The following is a 12,940-nucleotide window of genomic DNA, read 5'->3' on the forward strand; positions in this document are numbered from 1 at the left end:
GAGAGATATTTAGCCACATAAGAGCAATGAAATGAATATATTTACTGTTATCTACTGTCATCCTAGCCACATTAATACCCATTTGTTAGCACGGACAGACAAAGGCAAGTCTTCATCCTGCAAAGAGTGGGACAGGAGTCACAATAGGCCCGACCACATTACCATTTATGCACATTATTTCCTACCGCATATTTTTGAATCATGTTGAAATTATCCCCCCGGAAAATAAGCCGCCCCAGCAGTTTAACACTTGTCTTTCTCTTCATTTTTTTATTCTAGATTCTACGTCCACATGTAGTTTGGGTATGAATAAGAATAATGGGATATGGGATATAAGATCATATTCATTGTATGTGCAACCATCCCACCAATGTATTTGATCCGCTTTAAAATACAAGTATCCATCTTGTTAGGGGGTGGGGAATAAAAACAAGTCATATTATATTTATGTATATACCTTTTACACATTGTAATTGATCTAAATTCAATTCATATTTTATGCTTTATTATGCCGTACAACTTTTAATATGATATTTTATTTGAATATAAATGCTAAGTTACACGGCAGAGTCTATGTAAGACCACAAGTTCTTCATTTTGTGTATTTGTAACTCTCGGAGCCACCTCGTCCGAATCCTAAAATATAAAACGAAACGTTTCAGTTATAGTTGTAACATTCTAGACTTTCTTTGAACTCACTGAATATTTTGATATACCAAAGGCAGTTACAAACCAAAGTCACAGAGGCAATACTGTCATTGCCCGACAAGGCATTTTACAGGTTTTTGATATTTTAATGCGTATGCGTGATATATATTTCGAAATAATTGATATACCGATTTTGTTTAACTGCGATAAAACAAAATCGTAATGAAAAACAATAAAACTATTCAATAAACTGATCAGGTGGTAATGGTAACGAGGCTCTGTGGTATTATCGCAAATCCTATAACCAGTGATAGAATTTTTCCTCGCTTACCGTATTTTTCAAATATTTGAAGAAATAAAATAAAACGAACGCTTTTCTTTAAGCACTGTCTGATTATAGTAGCGTATGTATTTATGCATTCATTCATAAACTACAGCATGTGAGTCATCTTACATCCCGGGCATAAACAGGGGTAAATCCTGCCCGTTTTGCTAGAAAAAGAATAAGTCACTGGTAGTAGGTGCGAATGGAAATTGGCGACTCTCGGGCAATCGTTTTGCGGTAACTCGGCAGAGCCTCGTTACCGCCAAAATAGCAACCCTCGAGCCAGATATTTCCATTGCATCTTCAACCACTGAAAGATTCATATAATCTGAGATATTCACAGAGGTATCATATTTGGAATACTTTGCCTCATTTGTGAGAAAACAAAATGTTTTTGTTTGGTTTAACATCACACTGACACAATTGTAGGTCGTAAGACGACTTTCCAGCTTTCCATGGTAGAAGAAGACCCCAGGTGTCCCTCCGGGCATTATTTCTGTATACATGTATACGTGTTGTCCTTATACAATGAAAACCAGTTACATATGATGATAATGCCTTTATTTACAACTGGTACAAAATAATTTTGGTAATTTAGAAAATGCAAAATGATTCGACAAAATAGGTCTTAACTATTACACTTATAATATAGTACTAACCTCCGGGTCCGAAGAGTGCTGAATAGCATGGGTTATGACAATACGGTTTTCCGTCTTTCTAAAATGATACAAATAATCGAGATTGATAATACAGAAATAATACGAAAAATAGCCAACAGATATTCTATAACAAGAGGGCCATGGTGGCCCTATATAGCTCATCTGCGTTTAGTTGCTTGCTTGAACAGTTAAAAGTTTCTACTAAATAAATCGGGCAGGTACTGTGTATGTTGAGGTGCGAGTGGGAGTGGGGGTGGGGGCAGAGGTGAGTAAGACATTGGGGGAATGATGTGATATGACAATATATCCACATGAAGACTTTTCCACTACATTAATAAGTGGCAATGTTTTTTATAAAACAGAATAATTTGTACAATCTTCGTAAACGGGTCACCTAAATTGGACCTGCTGTTTCTGACAATAATATTCTATAAGTTTCTATATAAATATATATATATACATATGGGGGGGATGGCCACACCTCCTGGCGGCCATGTTTTCAAAATAATTTGAACAATTTCGGTAGAGGGTTACACAGGGACCATTTGTGTGAAATTATTTCAAAATCTGGCCAGCAGTTTCATACAAAAAGGTTTTTAAAGTTTCCACTATAATATTATAAATATAGAGTAATACACCACGCCCTCGGGGGAGTGGGGGGAGCATGTTTTTTTAGGAATTGGAATAATCTGCAAAATCTTGGTAGAAAATCACACAAGGACCATTTGTATGAATTTATTTCAAAATCGGATCAGCATTTTCATACAGGATTTTTAAAGTTTTCATTATAAACATATAGGGAAAAGTGATCACGCCTCATGGCGGCCATGTTTTTTGTCCAATCGTAATAATTTCAAAAATCTTGACAGATGGTTACATAAGGACCATTCGTGTGAAATTATTCTGAAATCGGACCAGCGGTTTAAGACAAGGTGTTGTTAGAAGATTTTTCCATCTTTAGCTCCGGTGGCCCCTAAGTGCAAGCAAGCGGAACCATTTGAACAACTGTGAAAGAGGACCACCCAAAGAATATCCTAGCCAAGTTTCATCAACTTCCATCCAATGGTTTAAGATGAGATGTTGTTTCAAGAAAAGTGTGGGCAGACGGACGTCCGGACGCCGGACGATGAGCGATCACAATAGCTTATCCTGAGCACCATCTGCTCAGAGGAGCTAAAAAAATAATCTGTGACCCTTGTCCCAATACCCCGCCCCTTCAACCCAACCCACGCTTAATTACTAACACGCGTTTTTCCTTTTAACTGGTATATAAAGCACTACGGACTCTTTACGATGATTCTACGGATTCTATATACTTAAAACTGTTATTTTCATTCGGTTGCTTTGGCTGAAATAATGCTTATGAATTCTCTGATTTAGCGAATTGTTCGTTTGTTTTGGGTTTAACGCCGTTTTTCAACAGTATTTCAGTCATGTAACGGCGGGCAGTTAACCTAACCGGTGTTCCTGGATTCTGTACCAGTACAAACCTGTTCTCCGCAAGTAACTGCCAACTTCCCCACATGAATCAGAGGTGGAGGACACACTGTCGTTTATCAAATAGTCACGGAGAACATACGCCCGCCCGAGGATCGAACTCGCGACGCCGCGATCCGTAGACCAACGCTCTTACCTATGAGCTAAGCGGGCGGGCTTGATTTAGCGGAAGTACTACTGATTTAGCGAAAGTACTAAGTATGGTTCACAACTGCTTGTCAAACTGATATTATTATACATCTATATTTATACTTACTTCAAAAACATATGTAAATATCTTACTTTATGTTCATAACGAGGTTCTTCGTTTTTCAAAACTACGAAAATATAAATATACACCATGCTAAAGGTCCTCAGGGTGGTAGCGGTAAATTTAACAAGAGCTGTCATAGGAGACAGCGCGCTCGACTAATTCGATAGTGGATGGTGAATCTGAGCACATCTGAGGAAGCTGGAGCTGTCACTGGAGTGTTTAATTACTCGTATATGGATGAAGATATTGGACAATACTTTATGTCTGTGTCAAATATATTTAGTACATGCAGTAACAGAGATAGAGAAGTGTATCAAAACATTAAATAAGTACAAAAGGGACATAATTCATAGAAAATTTCTGCAAAAGTAATGCACCATGACATTGTGTCATATCATGTGACTAATAATGTGGAGCAACTGTTTGAAGTTTGAATCAAGTAAGTGAGATACAGCAGAAGGGCATAACAACTTGAGCCTTAAATTCTAGTAAGAAGGGGGCATAACTCATAGCATTTTGGTGCCGGCATCATGAACATTATGTCATATGATGTTGGTGACCATGTGGAACAACTGTTTTAAGTTTGATTGAAATTCGCATAGTAACAACAGAGATATAGTGAAAAAGCATCAAAACTGAACTGAAATTTTAAGTAAAAAGGGGACATAAGTCACTGAATATTTGTGCCAGAATTGTGGACCTTTTGTTATACGATGAGGACGACGGTGTGGAAGAAGTATTTTAATTTTTAATCAAATTCATTAAGTAATAACAAATATAAAGTGAAAGTGCACCAACAAAAACCTGAAGTAAGTCTAAGTAAAAAGGGGGCTTTATTCATGAAATATTGGCGCCAGAGTTATGGCCCTTGTGTCATATGATGTGGGTGATGGTGTCGAACAATTGTTTTAAGTTTGAATCAAATTCCTTCTGTAATAACAGAGATATAGTGAAAATGCAATCAAAATTAACCTAAAACTCTCTTGAAGTAAACAGTGGGCATAATTCATGAAAATTTGGTGCCAGAGGTATGGACCTTCTGTCATATGATGTCAGTGACGATTGGGAACAAATATTTTAAGTTACTCCATTCAGTAATAACTGAAATAGAGTGAAAGTGCACCAAAGCTTTAATCTGAAATTCTAAGTAAGAAGGGAGATAATTCATAAAATATTGGTGCGAGAGATATGGCATTGTGTCAGATGATGTGGGTGATGATGGGGAATAACGATTTTAAGTTTGAAGCAAATCCATCATGTAATTACAGAGATAAGGAGAAAAACCAGAAAGTGCATCAAAGATTTAACCAAAGTGCGGACGCGGAAGGACGCCGACACCGACGCCAACAACAGGGCGAGTAGGATAACTCTCCATATACTTCGTATAGTCGAGATAAAAAGTATACCTTTAATAATGTAAATGTTATAATAAAAAATGTTTTTACTCTGTATTCATTTCTGACCCATGAAGAAGTATAGAATTGTTTTCTAAATTATATTTAAAAGAACATGTTGCTTTCAAGCTAACTGAAAAATCCAGTTTCTTTGCAGTCATCTACAAATGAAACCCAAATTAAAAGATTAAAAGGATGGCTTTTATGAACACAATCAGGTTTTTAATAGGTATACAATTGAATGAATGAATAAAAGTCCGTGTACTTACCTCAGCATGTGAGCCTGCAGCCAATGTTTTCTTGCATTTCTCACACTTTAGACACGGCCTATGCCAATCCTTCCCTATGGACGAGACCTTCTCAGCTATAAAATAACAAAAGCGTGATATTAGAAAACTTATGTTATCACCTATTTTCTATATCTTTTTGTGTTGTGCGACCTGTACTATTAATCACTTAATACATGCACTCTTTTCCTTTAAACGTGAGCAACTATCAGTTAATATACCGATAACGGGGAGTAACACTGTAGGAGTTGGGCATAATGGGGGAGTTATACCGCGGAGTATATGTCTCAAATGTGGAATGTAATCGCAGTTATATTCAGAATGGTGATTTCCTCCAAAATATAGTTAACTTGATAGATGCTTTTGTAGAAAGCGCATGTCTCCCAACGGTTTTCCATGTTCAGGCCTGTGACCTTGACCTTGATCGAGTGACCCAAATCAGTAGGGTCATTAAACTCTGCATGTCCAACATCCTATTAAGTTCAACATTCATGAGTCAAGTGGTTCTCAAGTTGAGTAATTGATTGGAAAGAGTTTTCTATGCTCAGGCCCCTGTGACCTTGACCTTAGCACAAGTGACCCCAAGATAGATAAGGGTTATCTACTTTTTGAGTCCTATCATCCTATGAAATTTGAAGGTTCTGGGTCAAATGGTTCTCAAGTTATTGGCCGGAAACCGTTTTCCATGTTCTGGTCCTTGTGACCTTGACTTGATCAAGTGACCCAAAAAGCAATAGAGATCATCTATTCCACATGGTTAATTATACGATGAAGTTTCAACATTCTGGGCCAAGTGGTTCTGAAGTTATTGATCAGAAACGGGTTTCCATGTTCAGGCCCCTGTGATTTTGACCTTTGATCTAGTAACCACAAAAATAGTAGGGGTCATCTAAGCCCTATCATCCTATGAAGTTTGAAGTCTGTAGGTCAAATGGTTCTCCAGTTATTGATCGAAAATATGGTGTGACGGACGGATGGCCCCTTTGACCTTGACCATTGATTGAGTGACCCAAAAACATAATAGGGTTCATCTACTTTGTAAGTCTATCACCCTATGAAGTTTGAAGGTTCTAGGTCAGATGGTTCTCAAGTTACTGACCGGAAATGGATTTCCATGTTTTGTCCGCTGTGACCTTGACCTTTAATAGTGACCCCAAAATCAATATGGATCATCTACTCCATAAGCCCTGCCACCCTGTGAAGTTTGACGGTTCTATGTCAAATGGTTCTCAAGATACTGACCGGAAATGGTTCTCCATGTTCTATCCGCTGTGACCTTGACCTTTAATAAAGTGACCCCAAAGACATAACCATTAAATTGGCCGCATTGATACAGGGAAAATGAAATGCTGTGATCATGATATTTGACCTGCAAGAGTGACCAGTGACCCGGGTTACGTACGTTTCGGCGAGATGAAGTTAACAACTGATGAAAGTTTTATGAAAAGTTTTATGAAAAGTCTTCCATCTGTTAAGAACATAATTATGGAGCGGACACAAATTTAAATTATTTCATTTTTGACCTTTAAGTGTGACCTTGATCTTAGACCTAGTGATCTGGGTTGTGTCTTGGCATGTCGTCTGGATGAGGTTATCGATAAATGCTAGCTAGCTCTATGAAAATTCTTCCAGTGCTTTAGAAGACATTTAGCGGAGATGAGTTTAAACTATTTGACCATGGCGTCTAAGTATGGCCTTGATCTTGGATTAAGTGAACCGAGCCTCGTCTTGATCAGGTTAACAACTGATGGTAGTTTTATGACAAACTATTCGACATTTGACCTCCAAATGTGACCTTTACCTTAGGTAAAGTAATATGTGTTCTGCATACCGCACTGATGAAATTAATGACTGATGCTCGTTTAATCAAAACCTTCCCAGCCTTTAAGGAGATATGGAACGGACACGAATTATGGACGAACGGACAGACCGACATGCGTGACTCCGATATAATCCCTATAAACACTGTATCTCAGGGTATCGCAAGTATTATACAGATAAAATAAACCCTTGCGGATTGAAAATAAAATGAGAATAGTACGAAAGACCCGTGGTGACATTTCAACTTCATTATTTCACGATTTCTGCTTCCTGATTTCACGATTTCCACTTCATGAATTCACGATTTCACGATTTCCACTTCATGAATTCACGATTTCACGAAAAAACTTCACGATTACTTGATTTCACGATTTCATGATTTCACGATTTCTTGATTTCACGATTTCCACTTCCTGAATTCACGATTTCCACTTCTTGAATTCACGATTTCACGATTTCCACTTCATAAATTCACGATTTCACGAAAAAAAAACTTCACGATTTCTTGATTTCACGATTTCCACTTCATGAATTCACGATGATTTCACGATTTCTGCTTCCTGAATTCATGATTTCCACTTCACGAATTCACAATTTCACGATTTCCACTTCATGAATTCACGATTTCCACTTCACGAATTCACGATTTCACGATTTCCACTTCACGAATTCACGATTTTCACTTCACGAATTCACGATTTCCACTTCACGAATTCACGATTTCACAATTTCAACTTCATGAATTCACGATTTCACCATTGTGAAATCGTGAATTCGTGAAGTGGAAATCGTGAATTCATGAAGTGGAAATCGTGAAATCGTGAATTCATGAAGTGGAAATCGTGAATTCAGGAAGCAGAAATCGTGAATTCATGAAGTGGAAATCGTGAAATCAAGAAATCGTGAAATCATGAAATCGTGAAGTTTTTTCGTGAAATCGTGAATTCGTGAATTCATGAAGTGGAAATCGTGAAATCGTGAATTCATGAAGTGGAAATCGTGAATTCAGGAAGCAGAAATCGTGAAATCGTGAATTCATGAAGTAGAAATCGTGAAATCAGGAAGCAGAAATCGTGAAATAATGAAGCTGAAATGTCACCATGGGTCTTTCGTAGAATAGTATTTTATCATTCCCTGTTTATCTTTTCGAAAATGTATAACCAACCTAAGGAAAATCATTTCACCCATGCTGTATAAATTATGCGGATGCATCGGTGATTCTTTGTGTAAAGCATACAACTCCCGTTTTCAGTGTATGAGAACTTCCTATATAACCAAAAACTGACTCAAATTTTAATGGTCAAATAATAGATGCAACAGCCGGAATTATAAATGCCAAATTTTGTACATGTTTATGAAGTAAGGTGAATAATTCGGATAAATTTATCATTGAAATCGTCAAAGGCCTTCGTTATATAATGTTATTTCTTTAAAATTTTACAGTAATAGTTCACAGTTCGAATACCCGGAAGAACATGCTGCTGCTTCAAATCAGAACATCATATATTTTTCAAATGATTTAAAATTACATTCATTAATTTAAGAACTTGTGAAAGTAAGGAAAACCAGTTTACAGTATGGCATGTAGCTTGGATACTTCTGCATTCAGTATTTGGTATATAGAATCTGGCCAAAAGTATGTCGCACCGGCCTTCCATAAATTTCACGCAGACAGCTATAACTATATTCCAGTAACGATATTGTAATTAATATGATATTTAACGCTGTGAATCATTCCTATTATATTTCTATTGATCATTCCATATTCCATATTTCCGACTGTGGGTAAAATGAGAAAATCACAGGTACTGCGACAATATCCGTCGTGTTGCCAGGACACCCTCATTTCATTTCAGCGTAAATGACCACACGATGAAGTTACTTTAGTCTAATTTTGTCCTCTTGAAAAAATATCTGATGGGAGAAAGTGACAGGTCAAAGATAACCATTTCGATTATATTTGCATTAATTTTTTTGGTCCAGAAATAATCAGTGGCAATCAAAAGGGTTAATGGCACAACCGCTCCATTCACAGGCGGAAACTAGTTGGTTAAACTAATTAATTAATCGCATCTTCTTTTTTTAAAAAAACAACATCGTTTCATCATAATGAACATCAATGTGATTGCATATGATAAAACAGGACTTGCATTTGTTTTTGTTGTAAGCAGATTCTCCTTAGAGAGAACGTAAGTTAATTTATTAAATTTAACGAATGGGATTTAAAGGTAGTGGACCACAAATCCTAATCAGCAATATCTGTTTATATCAGCAGTACGCGGCGAAATCGACGTTCCCAAATGATACGGAATAGCAACAGCCGAAGAAGGCCGAAACAGAATTCGGGGATTACGTACTTGCACGAAAATTGCCGAGTGTCATTATTTGATCTTCCCATATACTATTAACAGAGTTTATTCTTTACTTGGAGAAATAAAGTATGTCTGTCTCGATACAGGTATCCAAAAACTGTATTAACACTGAACCAACGTTCATTTTTTATAGTCAGACGATATGTATGAATATAACCACTTTCAAAACGAATGATTCGGGCGTTTCATGACAAAACCCAAACAGAACTTGTTATGTTGTGTACGTAGCAACGGGGATATTACATTGTGCTTAGGATAGTAAGATATGATTTAAATCAAACTGTTATCAAAGTGGGTGTTACACATAGAAACGCCCTTTCGATATCAGTTGAGAAATAATCTATCGTAAATCATAAAAAGCGGATCTGCCACTGCGGTATTATATCCTAAAAGTATGGATTCCTGTTAGGGTCATATGCTATATGAATACCCAAACTCAGGTATACTGTGTGATTCGAGACTAGGACAGTAGAATCGTTGTATTTGATATCCTCCATTGTTGTTTTTCACTCAGACCGATGGAACGACATGGGATCACGACGGTATGACCCCCACCCCCACGACCCTCATCCCCACTACCCTGTGGTATGACATGTTTGCAGATAGTCTCGTATTCTCTTATGCAGTACCACCATGGAACTTGCCTATGTCTGGGGTTTACAAAAGGTAACAATTTCATAAGATCATAACTGGGGTGCTTATGTATGCAAATAAATCCTGAATCTTTCTTTTTGAAGATGTTCCTTATATCAAAGGGAACGCACATATCTCCTAAATAATATTAGGCCAACAGCCACGGTTACACTAAATACATTGTTATATGGTGATCTCTCAATTTCAAGCACACTAAATGAATCAATATTTCGACATGTACATAAATATATACAGAAAAAAAACCAAAGAGATTTATACATAGTATAAATAATATTCACAATTATAGCTGTTATAATAGCTTCGTATCCCAGGTTCCATGCCTTCCTAGCCCTACTACACAGCTTTAAGAAAATTCCTTAACACTCCATGTGTCTAAAGTGACATTCCTGACCTGCTAATCTCAATTCCTCTATTTCACTTCCTTCTTTCCTATCCCATCTTTTAAGATATTAATATATAACAATGGTGTTTAAGTTAAGATTTAAGTTATAAACAGTTAAAATTTTATAACCGAAAAAATATATTCCTTCCCCAACCTATTTTTATACTACAGTTTGAAAAATTTTTGTCTCATACCATATTGATAAACGAAGAAATTGCAAGCAGATCATGTAAGACAGATTATTTATTTGTTACCGTTGAAATTATATTATGTATATGGAGAGAGTTTCTAAAAAGGCTATTGTTTAAACCAATAAATCCCGAATCTGCTTCCCAATATCCGCAATTTTTATAACTTAAAACAGACCCACAACGATACTCGGCAATTTCCGTGAGATTACGTTTCCATGTAATCGTAAATTTAGCTCATGGCGCACATGTTTTTCTGTAAACGCGGAAAATGCCGAAATAGCATATGAGATTACGTAAATTGCCAATTTTTATTTCGAGCGCACTTCATGAACATATCTGTCACAGAAGAATTATTTCATACATTCACATGGAACAGTTAAATGTACTTGAAAATGAGACCCGCAGCAGCAGCTGTGATTTATTCATGCAAGGATATTCCAGCTTTTATTGCAACGCAACAGGTGGTATATACAGTGTACGGCAGCAAGTCATTAAAAACTTAACCCGTACTAGAGTGCCTCTATAGAGCAAACACCCCTGGGAAGATTAAAAAGTGGCTCTTGCTTTAGAGAGTCAAATATACGAATCATTATGTCTAATGAAAAAGAATATAGCTGTCTTTGTAGACAGTTGTTTGTTTTTCTGAGGTACGGGTGTGCTAAATGAAACTCTTTTTTTCTGTCGACTAAATGTTTACAGTTAGGTATCGGATTAATGAATTCTATTATGAACAAATCTTGTAAATTATGTGCGAGTATCCAGCTGATTTCATTTAATATGTTCATTTGAATAAATTTTACATTAGACATACATCAGTGAGTATGTTAAGATGAAAACCGTATTGCGGAAACTACTTCACTTGGTGACATTTAGGCGTTCGGGAAATGAAACGAATGAAAAATATAGGTATGAGAAAATAAGTTTTAACCGGTCGCGGCTGATATCCCAACTAGTGTTGATGTACTTAAATTGGTACAGTTTTCCAGCAGTATCGGCATAGACTGAATACTGCCGCCTGCCGTAGGCTCTGCTGGAAATAAATTGTTCCATCCATTCCAGATGGGGACTTTCTTCGACTACCCACGTTAAAAAAGAAACTTTACCTTTACCTTTCAAAACATCAGTTTTCAATGAAAATTATATTTAACATATTGATTTATCAATTTGATTTGTAAGCCTTGTATGAAGAATGAATCATCACTTACACCGTTTAATAATATTTTATCTTTAATGCAATCCCGCCTATAAATTATACTCGTGTGTAAACACTTAAATCAAGAATGTAAACAATGTGAAACTTTTTATCCATATTTCCCTTGTTTCTCATATATCATGATAAAACGATAACAATGTTTCTTTGTTTCACATTGACACAATTCAGGTCATGTAACGACTTTCCAGCTTTTAATGGTAGAGTTCTACCTACCACGACCGGGCACCTGCCTGTCACATGCATCGGCCTTCCATCCGCTAGCTGGTTGGTATAGTTTGCCTCCCTATTGAGGTCTCTAACCCACACGGGTGACAGGCTGGTGACTCCGAATCTGCGATCTGAACTACTCGACAGAGGAAGTCCACATATGATACAAAATGTTGATAATATATAACGACGAACCAGTGTCAAATCTGAAGTATGTACTTACTGGACCACGCCCTTTTAGGAAGTGGTAATTTAAAGAACGCGTGCTATTATAATATTGCTGACCTGAAAAGCGGACTTAATTCTAACACTAGTATGGCTGTTGGTTGCATTATTTTTTTTTCAATTCATTAATTCTTGGTGGTTCAAACACCGGTCAAAATAAGTAAGCCCGTTGAGAAAAGTTTCCGAAAATGTAATTTTATTAATTCAAATTTTCGATCTATACATTGCCTGTTGAAACACTGTCGTATTTTGCGAAGATACGAAATACATATCATTTTAACCTGTAACATGATATTGATATTTTACAGATATGTAGTATTACTCACTCGCTCATATACATCGTGTTCACGTTATTGATTGCATTTTGCATCATTCAAAAGTATTATATATCATTTTTGATGTACTTTAACAATTTAGTTATAAAATTTGAAGCATAAATGACTTACCAAAGTATACTTCCTTATTGCAGTTCGGACACTTAGGCATGTTTATCAAATAAATCTAACTTTACTAACTGAAATAATAACAACCTCAACCGCTGTCAACTTTCAATACGACAGTTTAGCGGGATTGGTGTCGTGTGCAAAGTAAATAGCAAGGGCGGATTTTACTTACGTAATCACGGTAATGTGTAGGAGGGAGATTTTTCATATCAATAAAATAGGTAGATGTATCTTAAAGGCATTTAAATTCAGCTAGTTATTTATGATGTTTACAGAACTAAAGGATTCCTTCCTACGAGTAATTATTGTGTAAAATAAAAAAAATGACTGAATCGATTTTCCTAGCTCCGTGTAGATGGCCGGATTTAA

At 36.5% G+C, this 12,940-nt stretch overlaps 1 protein-coding gene across 1 annotated transcript; it reads right to left on the bottom strand.

The window, feature by feature from the left end:
• Nucleotides 1–439: 439 nt before the first annotated feature.
• On the bottom strand, nucleotides 440–12,725 carry LOC123564631 (cysteine-rich protein 1-like). The gene is made up of 4 exons (XM_045358352.2): nucleotides 12,575–12,725; nucleotides 5,046–5,140; nucleotides 1,633–1,690; nucleotides 440–636 (listed from the first exon to the last, which is right to left on the bottom strand). The coding sequence occupies exons 1-4, from the start codon at nucleotides 12,612–12,614 to the stop codon at nucleotides 593–595; spliced, it is 237 nt and encodes a 78-aa protein (XP_045214287.1). The 5' UTR covers nucleotides 12,615–12,725; the 3' UTR covers nucleotides 440–592.
• Between the last annotated feature and the right edge of the window lie 215 nt (nucleotides 12,726–12,940).

Source organism: Mercenaria mercenaria, chromosome 2 (assembly GCF_021730395.1).
Source record: "Mercenaria mercenaria strain notata chromosome 2, MADL_Memer_1, whole genome shotgun sequence".
NCBI classification, from domain to species: Eukaryota; Metazoa; Mollusca; class Bivalvia; order Venerida; family Veneridae; genus Mercenaria; species Mercenaria mercenaria.